This window comes from Esox lucius, chromosome 19 (assembly GCF_011004845.1).
Source record: "Esox lucius isolate fEsoLuc1 chromosome 19, fEsoLuc1.pri, whole genome shotgun sequence".
Lineage (NCBI taxonomy): Eukaryota > Metazoa > Chordata > Actinopteri > Esociformes > Esocidae > Esox > Esox lucius.
Window position 1 is genome coordinate 43,466,496 of NC_047587.1, and position 12,521 is coordinate 43,479,016.

The 12,521-nt window shown below is 39.4% G+C and overlaps 1 protein-coding gene across 3 annotated transcripts in view; it reads left to right on the plus strand.

The window, feature by feature from the left end:
* Positions 1–12,521, plus strand: part of b4galnt4a (beta-1,4-N-acetyl-galactosaminyl transferase 4a) — a 456,187-nt gene that overhangs the window by 168,819 nt on the left and 274,847 nt on the right. For all 3 annotated transcript variants that reach the window (XM_020044136.3, XM_034288228.1, XM_034288229.1), the window contains one exon: positions 2,107–2,205. In XM_020044136.3, coding sequence (XP_019899695.2) covers positions 2,107–2,205 — 99 coding nt within the window. The remainder of the gene's footprint in view (positions 1–2,106; positions 2,206–12,521) is intronic.

Genomic DNA, 12,521 nt, shown 5'->3' on the forward strand with positions numbered 1-12,521 from the left:
AGTTACAGCATCAAGCAAACCGATGGGGTAAACTAAAACCGTATTATAGCACTACTTTTGGTGTCCACCTGAAGAATTGCTCTTGACAAAATGTAATGTAATTGTCCCCTCCAAACTTTATCAGGTTTTCGCCCCTGGGCTGATGGCAGACATATCCTTCGTATCTATGCTGGATGTGCCTTCAGACAACCCGAGCCGCATGCTACTGCAAATGAGATATCACGTGAGATGTCTGTGGCAATACACATTCACCCATGTTTATGCCCCTTAAAGATCTGTGGATGATAACTAGGATGAAAGATTGAGAATAATGTAATTATTCCGTGCCGGATGTAAACTTTCATGCCCTTGCAGAAATTACGATTGCTGCTTGGGAATCGGCTCATGAAAGCATGGGGTGAGCCCACCACCCCCAACCCCCGACTGCAGCGTGTTTGTGATTAACGAGGGGAATTTCATTAAAATGATTGGTATTCAGGGGCTGTGACTCCAACTGTTCCTCGAGGCTAGGATCAACAGGGTCTTTATCCCCAAGTGGCTGTGACAAAAAGGGGTAGACATGAAAGAAAACAATGAAAGGGAGAAAGAAAACAGAAGAGTGGTGAGGGGTTGTTTTTGTTTACCCACTGGATGGACGGACAGACTCACAGACAAACAAAATTGCTTGGTCAATCAATAGTATTTCATAGCTGTCAGTAGAATGTCAGCATGGCATAGGTTGGAGAAATCATTGGCACCATGATGGTCAATCAATGACAGCTTCCAGTAGGATAATTTGGAATAGATAAGGATTTGACAGGGTCCTCTGACATGGTCTTCCTTTCGGGCACAAACCTTATATTCTTGCCAAATGACACTAGTGCATGACACAGAATAGGGCGCACCCAAAAGGAGTGCACTGCATAGGTAATAAAGGGGCATTTTGGACCAAATCCAAAATACTCTGCAATGTGCAACGTTAAGGTTGAGTCACAATGTATCTTTGCAAATGTATTACTGACTGACTGTTTTGTGTTGAGTTTATTAGGAGCTGTCGTGGAGATTTTATGTGTAGTGTGAATGCAAAAATATAGATGTGTACCTGCTTGGCTACCAACACAAATGCATGCATAAACACAGCTGGGGAAATCCAGAGGGAGTGAAGTCACACGTGACTTTATATATGCAAACACACACTCAGACTCACTAACCAGTGTTCACCTCACCAGCGCTAAGCCTGCCGAACACAAAATGAAGAACCAATGGAACCTCCCTTAACTATTCATGCCTTAATCCCAAATTTGACTCCCTAAAGCCTAATCTCTGACATACTCCTGCCCTCCGTCCTGCTGGCCGACAATCACTCCCTGGGGCACCTAAAGCCATTACCCTGATCTGGGATTTATCCTACCACTCTGAAAGCTTTCTGCCGAAACACTGTGTCTCTTTCCTCTGCAGCCCTGTTAAAAGAAATATGCGTTAAATAGAAATTATGTCACAGCAAGTACAGGGTGTTAGAAAGGTGTCTGAAGCTAGCCATAAAAAAATGATGAAAAGAATGACACACTCGTGTCTCGGAGGCAAGATTGAGAGTAAGTTGGTGTGCTGTTAAACAATTGGCAAGCCTCCTCTATTTGCCAGGGATGTCGGAGAGAGTAAGGTACAGCTTTGGTGAGGGAACTACATTTTAAAAAGGTGTAGGTCTTGCATTTGAGTCATGAAACCTTGAACTGTATGAGAAGTGGGAGAATATTATTTTTTTACCTTTTTAACTCTTGGCACAATTGTCTGGCCCTGGATAAGTAACATTTTCAGATTATTTTAACACACACACACAGAACATTTTATATTTTTTCCCCCTACATTTTGTGGACATCGAAGGACCAAACTCAACTTGGATGAATAAATAAAACACATTTTATGAGTTTTTTTTGCTCTATAACCAATTTGTTTTGTAATCTCTTCCTATCCTCTACTCTTCCTCTCCTCTACAGTCTTTTTAACATAATCCATCTCTCCTTTCCACTAGTCCTGTATTTACTCCTTGTTTCATTTTGGACCTTTATTTTCTGTGATGTCATCACTGTTTCCACCCCTCACTGACTCTGGTTTTATCCATCTCTCAAGGAGGATGACCCGAATGCTGATGGAGCTGACGCCAGAGAGCACGCCCACATTAGGACATTTCTCAGCCAGCACCACAAGAAGTTGACCTGGATACCTGAGGTAGGACCTAGGAATGGAATTCAATGGTTTGGTTGGTTTAACAGTTTCATAATCATCCTTTTGCCTGTCTTCCTGCCTGTCTGTCCCTGTCATCTGTCAGATCCCAGGCTAAAGGAAGCAAGAAAGAACTGATGCATTTTAAGATAATTGAAATGGCACCATTTCTCTCTATTTCTTTCTCTGCAATGTGTCTCAATCAGCTCTGTGAACAGGGCTCTTATTTAAAAAAAGTTTCCAAGCAAAGTTTTCAAGCAAGTGTAGATGTAGATTTGTCAGGATATTATGTAGTATTATCTAAATGGCCAAAAATATATCCTAGAGCTAATCTCTCTCTCTATGTGTCATTATATGAATCCAAGCTTTGATATAATCAGTCCTGGCTTTAATAATATAAAAGGGAATAAATGTATCTTAGATTAGAGCATCAGACCGTTTACCGAAATGTTGCTATGTCAAAACTCTGTGGTGACAGGACAGTCTGCTAAAAGTGTTAAAAAAAGATTCACCTGTAAAAAACCTCACTTGACATGAAACTCTAAATACACTTAGAGAAACAAATGGATATAATTGAGCTAATTAATCAAATGCAAGATCGGTCAGTAATTGCCTATTGTTATCAAAAATAAATAAAATAACTTTTAGTTTACACTCCCTGATGTCCTTTTCCATGGTAATTGACATTACACATTTGGGCCAAATGGCACCCTATTTGCTACATAGTAAACTACATTTGAGAAAAACCCTGGTCAAAAGTAGTCTACCATATAGGGTATAGGGATGTCATTAGGGATTCAGGCTTAAACAGTAATTTCCTCACATTATCGCCTGAGTAGTGAAAATGTACTCTCCATGTATAATGCATTAGCTTGTTGATGTTAGATGTTTCATCCAACAGTGTTTTGCGCATTGCCACCTTAAATGTCACCTGAGACTTCAGCATGGGAACAGTCAAATTTCTATGCCAATTTGCGACATTAATAAGCAGTTCGGACAGTCACTGACACACACCTACGCACACACATCTAACTGCTGTTAAGATAGTGAACAGAAGGTAAGCCAATTAGGCAGAGAAAGTGTACTAAGAGGAGCAGTGCTCATAGTGTATAAGCTGCTCTAAACAAAGTCATCTGAGGCTACGTGTGCGTGTGCACGTGAACTAATGAAGGTTGCAATGGATGTTTCAGAGGACCTAATGCTAAACAGATCTAGGAACGGATCAAGTGGAGGACAACCAACCAATTTAGCTTACATTATCTCAATAGCTCTGGTTTTTAAACATCAAGTGTAGGTGTGTCCATGTGTATGAACATGCGAGAAGTTCATCAAGTTCGTGTGATGAAATGGGTGTAATAGTGGGAGTCATACACATGCAGTGTGTGCGTGTGTGTATGTATGACATGCACACACACAAACAATGTCAGCCCAATCCAGCTGCTAAGTTAAGCAAGTGTCCAGTGATCCAAAAACACTACCCTTTGATCAAGACCGTCAATGTCTTCCACAAAAAAAATATGCTTCCTTCACAAAGACCCACAATTAATATATTTTGAATTTACCTTTATCTATACAGAGAAATCAACAGAGACTTAGGTCTCTTTCACAGGTGAGCTCTGTATTATATAAAAAACACAAACACAAATGAAATTACACATGTAAAAAACAATTGATGTTAAAATGATAAGAAATGTAAAATGTCTTAAAGGCACTAAAACGTTTGAATTAAGCAGTTTTACCTGGTTTGGCGTTGGCCTGCATATATCTCCAGCACTATCCAGTCTTGAGAGTGTGTTTGGTAACTGCTCATCGTTCAGCAAATTTTCTTTGTTAGATAGTCAAGAGGTTTTTTCAAGACCTCCTTATATAAAAATGTCAGCCACAATATCTTGACTTTCTCTATGTCTGTGACTCCCTGCCAATTATAGAATGTAATAGACAGTGATGTTTGAAATAATTTTGCACCAGTGATAAAACGCACGCCCAAATGAGATACAGCATCCAGAGATTTAGTTCAGAATCTGAAGCATGTATAGAGAGTTTCACATTGCACCTTGGTTGTAAAAACAGATGGGTCTCATACCATTTTGTCATTCAAGGTATTGAATTAATGTAAATGCATGATTTTTTTCCTGAATTGTTCTAATCCAAGCAAAATGAATTAACATTCATATCAGTTCAATTAAGATTGAGTCGGTTATATTTATATAGCATTACCCAATGGGCTATATGGGTTGCAGCCCTGGGCCACGACCACTACAGGCACCCAATGGTGGACAACTGAATGGGAATTTTCATTGGGATTCTGAGATTTTCATTGGGATTCTGAGACATTTTTGGCTAACTACTGTATTAACTGTACATTAGTTAGCTATACATTACAGTATTAAAATAGCTAGCTATGTGCTATCACTTCTTGCAGGATTTGGTTCAGTTCACTGTACGTGTCAGTAAAAAAAAGACTTGCCACAAGAAAATATGATAGTGGAGCAAATAAGAGCAAACAACAGCAATTGAAAAATACTAGAAATGTACAAGTGCTTAGTAAGGTACCAAAACGTACCACTTTCTTCAAAAATAATTCACACTTTGAGGAATCCTGCTAGCATTACAAACAATCCCTCTGACGAAGGTAACTGCACTGTCTACCTCAGACACTCTCAGGATTTTTGGAAGATTTACTTGGCCAGTTTGAAGAATTGGAGATAATAGGCGAAACAAATCTCTGCTACACAAGAATTAAATTCTGCAACTAATCTGCAAGTGAAAAGTATACCAAGAGCAGATGAGTCTAGTACAATTTATCACACCCTCACAGGCAGTGAGAAATCTTGTGTAGAAATGTTTCTGGTGATAAATTGACAGTTTGACCAGTGCACTACGTCAAAGTTTCAATGCACACAGAGACCTGCAAATACTTTGGCTTCTTAACCTGTCTCAAAAATATGTCCATGGAGGAGATGCACAATGCCTATTGGAATCTTCTGCACAAATACAGCAAGGATCTACAAGATGACTTTGAACATGAATTTGTTCAGTTTGTAGCTCCTTAACATATGACCTGTCATCTGGGAATCTAATAGTAATACTGAGAGAAAAACAGCTACAAAGTGCCTTTCCCAATGTTGACATTGCACTCAGGATCTATCTTACTCTCCCTGTCTCAAATACAACTGGAGAGAGATCATTTTCAAAGTTGGGACTAATCAAAAACAGACTGAGAACTCGAATGAAAACAGACTGAACTGTTTGACTGTTATGTCAATTGAATGCGATCTACTGTTGCTAGCTTGATTTCAGTGACCTCGTACATGATTTTGCCCTCCAAGAAAAGGCCCTTTGCACTCAAATAATAATAATTATGGGTAGATTGTTCAGACAGAGACTGTGAAGGTATTCAACCCTGAAATCATAGAAATCACAGAATGTTAATAATGTAAATGTTTAACAATATTATAATGTTCTGAGATATTATGTGTCCCTTATTCCATCATATCATATTTAATAAAAAAAGAAATAACTATAGATGAGTAGTGTCTTGTTAATAAACCGACAATTTATGCAAACATTTTCCCTACAAAATAGAAAATACTAACAGACTTTTGCACAATCAATGTTTGCTGTTAATCCTCTTCATCCCTTCAAATAAACACAAAAACATGGAAAACATTTAACATTGTAGCCATTTCATTATTTAAAATGAGTTGTCTGACAGGGTGGAACGGTTCATAACCGGGTGGAGATACAGTCAATGTATTGGGCACCAGTTTCAACTGGTGCCCAATACAGTTTTATTGAGTGCCTGAGGCTCTTTGATCAGGCACAGTACCTGATTGTCATACCAGCTGATGTCCTTTCGTGGGCCCACCCAGAATAATTTGTTTACACCATTGCGATGCATGCAACTGACCTGTATATTGTCATCCTCCACATTCAAGATGATGCCCAAGTAGTGGTTTTCATTATAGAATTGTGCTCTGCATACCCTTGGAGAATTGGTAATACAGTGGGGCAAAAAAGTATTTAGTCAGCCACCAATTTTGCAAGTTCTCCCACTTAAAAAGATGAGAGAGGCCTGTAATTTTCATCATAGGTACACTTCAAATATGAGAGAAAAAATGAGGAAAAAAATACAGAAAATAACATTGTAGGATTTTTTTATGAATTTATTGGAGAATTATGGTGAAAAATAAGTAATTGGTCACCTACAAACAAGCAAGATTTCTGGCTCTCACAGACGTGTAACTTCTTCTTTAAGAGGCTCCTCTGTCCTCCACTCGTTACCTGTATTAATGGGACCTGTTTGAACTTGTTATCAGTATAAAAGACACCTGTCCACAACCTCAAACAGTCACACTCCAAACTCCACTATGGCCAAGACCAAAGAGCTGTCACCAGAAACAAAATTGTAGACCTGCACCCGGCTGGGAAGACTGAATCTGCAATAGGTAAGCAGCTTGGTATAAAGAAATCAACTGTGGGAGCAATTGTAAGAAAATGGAAGACATACAAGACCACTGATAATCTCCCTCGATCCGGGGCTCCACGCAAAATTTCACCCGGTGGGGTCAAAATGATCACAAGAACCATACGGGGGGACCTAGTGAATGACCTGCAGAGATTTGGGACCAAAGTAACAAAGGCTACCATCAGTAACACACTACGCCGCCAGTGACTCAACTCCTGCAGTGCCAGACGTGTCCCCCTGCTTAAGCCAGTACATGTCCAGGCCCGTCTAAGGTTTGCTAGAGAGCATTTGGATGGTCCAGAAGAGGACTGGGAGAATGTCATATGGTCAGATTAAACCAAAATAGAACTTTTTGGTAAAAACTCAACTCGACGAGTTTGGAGGAGAAAAAATGCTGAGTTGCATCCAAAGAACACCATTCCTACTGTGAAGCATGGGGGTGGAAACATCATGCTTTGGGGCTGTTTTTCTGCAAAGGGACCAGGACGAATGATCCGTGTAGGAATGGGAATGAATGGGGTCATGTATCATGAGATTTTGAGTGAAAACCTCCTTCCATCAGCAAGGGCATTGAAGATGAAACATGGCTGGGTCTTTCAGCATGACAATGATCCCAAACACACCACCAGGGCAACGAATGAGTGGCTTTCATAAGAAGCATTTCAAGGTCCTGGGTATGTTTGGGATCGTTTAAATGTGAACGATTCCGATTCCTAGTTTCGATTTTGGTTCCTAACGATTCTCGATTCCGATTCTTTTAAGAGGCAGGGTCAAAAAAGTTTAGGATATTTTAAATGAGCTAGCTAACCAACAGGCTTTCTGAAGGAAATAGTCTGACCTTCTCCATCAATTTTAATTCTATTAACCTTTTACTTTTTAATAACTTTACTATGAATTTCTCACAGGGCTGTTTTCAACTACAATATAAATATCAAATCTATGAACTTGAATATAAATATTATAAATTATGAATATATTTTCACAGGGGTACACTTTCCTCAAGAGAGCTTTATTTTTGAAAACACATTTACACATGATGCTGCAGGTGCTTAAACATGTTACCGTGCTCCCACTGATGGGCTAACCTGGTGCAGAATAGCAAATAAACAATAAGAAACACCTTGTAAAACCCAGTCCAGATTAGCAGCAGGTACAGTATAAAATCAGAAACAGTTCTTGTTTAGGAAAATGATCATATCTGCCTTCTCAAGCAGGATGTATCTCCTGCTGTGGAGAAAACACATTTGCTGGGTGTAGAAGAAGCTTGAACGCATTAATAGGAGAAAACGAGGACGGTCGGCACAGCGCGTCAAAGGCGGGGCACACATTTATTTCTACTCCATGAACTTGGATGTGCTTTATCATGTTCGACGTGCACCCTCCTAAGCACGAAACTTGTCGCAAATGTTGCATTTTGCTGAGATTTCGCCCTGTTTAGAAAAGTGAAGCCACACTTTGGACCGCCGACGCACGCTATCCATGTTCAACTCGCCAACACTTCCGGGGGACGCTTTTTTGTTGGTGTTCAGCGGTTTCTTCTTCCGGTCGGTGGACTGTGAATCAAATCTAGGAATCAAAATTTAAACTTTTGTGTGATTCTGTGAAAATCGCAAAGCTAGTCCCGGTACCAATCAATACTCGATACTCGATACCCAAGCCTAGTCCTGGAGTGGCCTAGCCAGTCACCAGGTCTCAACCCCATAGAAAATCTTTGGAGGGAGTTGAAAGTCTGTGTTGCCCAGCGACAGCCCCAAAACATCACTGCTCTAGAGGAGATCTGCATGGAGGAATGGGCCAAAATACCAGCAACAGTGTGCGAAAACCTTGTGAAGACTTAGAGAAAGCGTTTGACCTCTGTCATGGCCAACAAAAGGTATATAACAAAGTATTGAGATTAACTTTTGTTATTGACCAAATACTTACATCCACCATAATTTACCAATAAATTCATAAAAAATCCTACAATGTGATTTTCTGGATTTCTTTTCTCATAGTTGAAGTGTACCTATGATGAAAATTACAGGCCTCTCATCTTTTTAAGTGGGAGAACTTGCACAATTGGTGGCTGACTAAATGCTTTTTTTCCCCACTGTAAAGGTCAGGAGACTGTGATGGCCACTCCAGAACCATCACCTTTTTCTGCTGTAACGACTGGAGGGCCAACTTGGCCTTGTGGTTAGGGTCATTGTCGTGCTGGAAAGTCCAAGAGCATCCCATTTCGTTCAGAAGAATACACATTTTCTGCCAGTTCTTTCTGATAACATTCATTTTGCCATCAATTTTCACAAGATTCCCCATGCCTTTTGCGCTCAAACACCCCCAAAACATAAGTGGGCCACCACCATGCTTCACAGTGGGGATGGTATTCTGTTCACTATAGGCTTTGTTGACCCCTCTCCAAACATACCGCTTATGGTTGTGAACATAAAGCTCTATTTTGGTCTCATCACTCCAAATTACAATGTGCCAGAAGCTGTGAGGCGTGTCAAGGTGTTGTCGGGCATATTGTTGCAATGATAACACCAAAATAGACTGTGACACAATTTAGAAAATACATTTGTTTGAAAGTCAAAAACAAGGTTCTACGGAGAACAGTTCTGCGATATGGTATGATAACAAAAATTGAAACACATTGTGAAACGTGTTTTCAATCACTTATCTTGAAATGTCCATGCCTTTTGTAACATATAAACGTGTTTTAGGCTGCAAATTATGAATAAAATAAAAACAATGTGAAATATTTGGGTTCTACCCAAAAAATCTGTTACACCTTTGATGGAAATCAAACATGATTTAAAAATTATGATAAGATAATGAGTGGACCCTTTTTGTCTATTTTTACACCAAACGACCACCAGGTGGCAGAAGAGGACTGCTTGTGAGGTTGTAGTTACGTCTCATAATGAAAACACCAAGAGACCACCATTATTTTGAAAAACTCATAAACACCCCTCTATTATGTTGACAGAACAAAATGTTTACATAATTTTTATAATGCAAATGATGTAATACGGTGCTAAATATAGCTAAATAGCAAAGTACTTACTTGTTATTCAGATGGGTCACGTCGCACTAGAATGTCTGAGCCAAAATGGTCACTTGCGTTACCTGATCCTGGACAGATTCCCATTCCTCAGCCTGTTGGTTACGTTCAAATATATGTTCTAAAACATTTTTCTTTGTAAGTAAGTTGCTGTCTTGCAAAATAAAAACTAAAACAATGATCCTTGGCAATGTTATGTAAGCTATGGCTGGCTCTTGCACAATGGCCTCTCCAAATGTCTCTGCTTAAAACACAGTAACACAACACAGTTGTAGGTAATTAATGTGATGTTTTGCATATATACGCTCACCTAAAGGGTTATTAGGAACACCATACTAATACTGTGTTTGACCCCCTTTCGCCTTCAGAACTGCCTTAATTCTACATGGCATTGATTCAACAAGGTGCTGAAAGCATTCTTTAGAAATGTTGGCCCATATTGATAGGATAGCATCTTGCAGTTGATGGAGATTTGTGGGATGCACATCCAGGGCACGAAGCTCCCGTTCCACCACATCCCAAAGATGCTCTATTGGGTTGAGATCTGGTGACTGTGGGGGCCATTTCAGTACAGTGAACTCATTGTCATGTTCAAGAAACCAATTTGAAATGATTCGAGCTTTGTGGCATGGTGCATTATCCTACTGGAAGTAGCCATCAGAGGATGGGTACATGGTGGTCATAAAGGGATGCAGAAACAATGCTCAGGTAGGCTGTGGCATTTAAACAATGTCTAATTGGCACTAAGGGGCCTAAAGTGTGCCAAGAAAACATCCCCCACAACATTACACCACCACCACCCGCCTGCACAGTGGTAACAAGCCATGATGGATTCATGTACTCATTCTGTTTACTCCAAATTCTGACTACCATGTGAATGTCTCAACAGAAATCGAAACTCATCAGACCAGGCAACATTCTTCCAGTCTTCAACTGTCCAATTTTGGTGAGCTCTAAACAGAATTTTGGTGCAAATTGTAGCCTCTTTCCTATTTGTAGTGGAGATGAGTGATACCCGGTGGGGTCTTCTGCTGTTGTAGCCCATCCGCCTCAAGGTTGTGCGTGTTGTGGCTTCACAAATGCTTTGCTGCATACCTCGGTTGTAACGAGTGGTTATTTCAGTCAAAATGTGCTCTTCTATCAGCTTGAATCAGTCGGCCCATTTTCCTCTGACCTCTAGCATCAACAAGGCATTTTCGCCTACAGGACTGCCGCATACTGGATGTTTTTCCCTTTTCACTCCATTCTTTGTAAACCCTAGAAATGGTTGTGCGTGAAAATCCCAGTAACTGAGCAGATTATGAAATACTCAGACCGGCCCGTCTGGCACCAACAACCATGCCACGCTCAAAATTGCTTAAATCACCTTTCTTTGCCCTTCTGACATTCAGTTTGGAGTTCAGGAGATTTTCTTGACCAGGACCACCTGCAAAATCGGCAGTGCATTAATGAGAAATTGAACAGGTGTTCCTAATAATCCTTTAGGTGAGTGTGTGTGTGTATATATATATATATATGATTCAAATAAATCATTTTATATAATACATTATTTACACAGATTTGCGCATATATGCACATCTCTGTGTAAATCATTTATTTTCCAAGTGTTCTATTTGAATTTCCATCATTAGGTTTATATTCCACCCTGTTATGTTAATCGACCTAACAGGGTGGAATTTGTTTTGCTAAGTTAGACACAGCTCTGTGAGTGATCCAGAGTTAGGTAGCTAAAATGTAATACATAAAACAGAACTTCTATAACTATATCAAATATGTTTATTTATTTTTTTAGATCAGACCAACTTTCTTCATAACTTAGCCTAACAGGGTGGAACTTTAGGAGTGTGACAAGCAGGTTCAAATCATAAAACCTAGGTAAAAATATTAGTGAAAGTTTATGCTCACCTCACTTTGCTTGTTTGAATTTCCGCCAAAATAATGATGTCAGTTCCTGAAAATTATCTCACTGGAATTGTAGTCATTTTTTTAGAAGGCGAAAACTACAACCTAACAGGGTGGAAGATATTTTCAGGGACACACAGTAAATTATAAAAAGGTTAGGAAATAACCATAGTTTCCCTGGTATGTATGAATGATTACAGAGAGTTTAACATGGTCTATAAAATTATTCAATAATGTTTTGAGTATGTTATCCTTTGATGGCTTATAGTTCTTGTGGACGTTGATTACTTTGCACTGTGGACATGGGTAAATGGAACACGTACCAAATAAAGATGAGTAAAATACTGGACAGTATTTTAATGTCCATTATTCTGTTTTTATGTGATAAAAAATACCTAAAACTATAATTTAAGCCATTTTTTATAATTTAAGACTGGCAGCTGGTATCATCTTGATCTGCAACACAGCCAGGAGGACTTTGGACAGTGGGAGCAACAAGTCTTTAGAGCCTGGTACTCGGGAGGTGTGGGCCAAGACCTCATGTCCTCCTAAGTTTGAACAGAGTAGGAGAACATTTAGAGAGTGAGTGCATTCCTTAGTTTCGCAAGGATTTACAGTGGAGAAGAACTTACCCTTGTCTGGTAGAGGTCTTGTAAACTTTTTTAGTACCATTTTAAAAATTTATTTTAAGTAATAAAACGTGGTTTGCCCTTTCTGATATCTCTAACGCATACAATTTGGCTAGTTATCAGGAAATGGTTGCTTGTATCTAGCTGAAATACAATGCTTGCCATATATTCTTGGTATTTCTTGGTAGATGGTTGGTGATATACTCCAAAGATCGTAGTATTTCAATTGTTTCCTAATTTATTTTATTTATTTTTCTTTTTTTGTGAAGATCAGTCATTA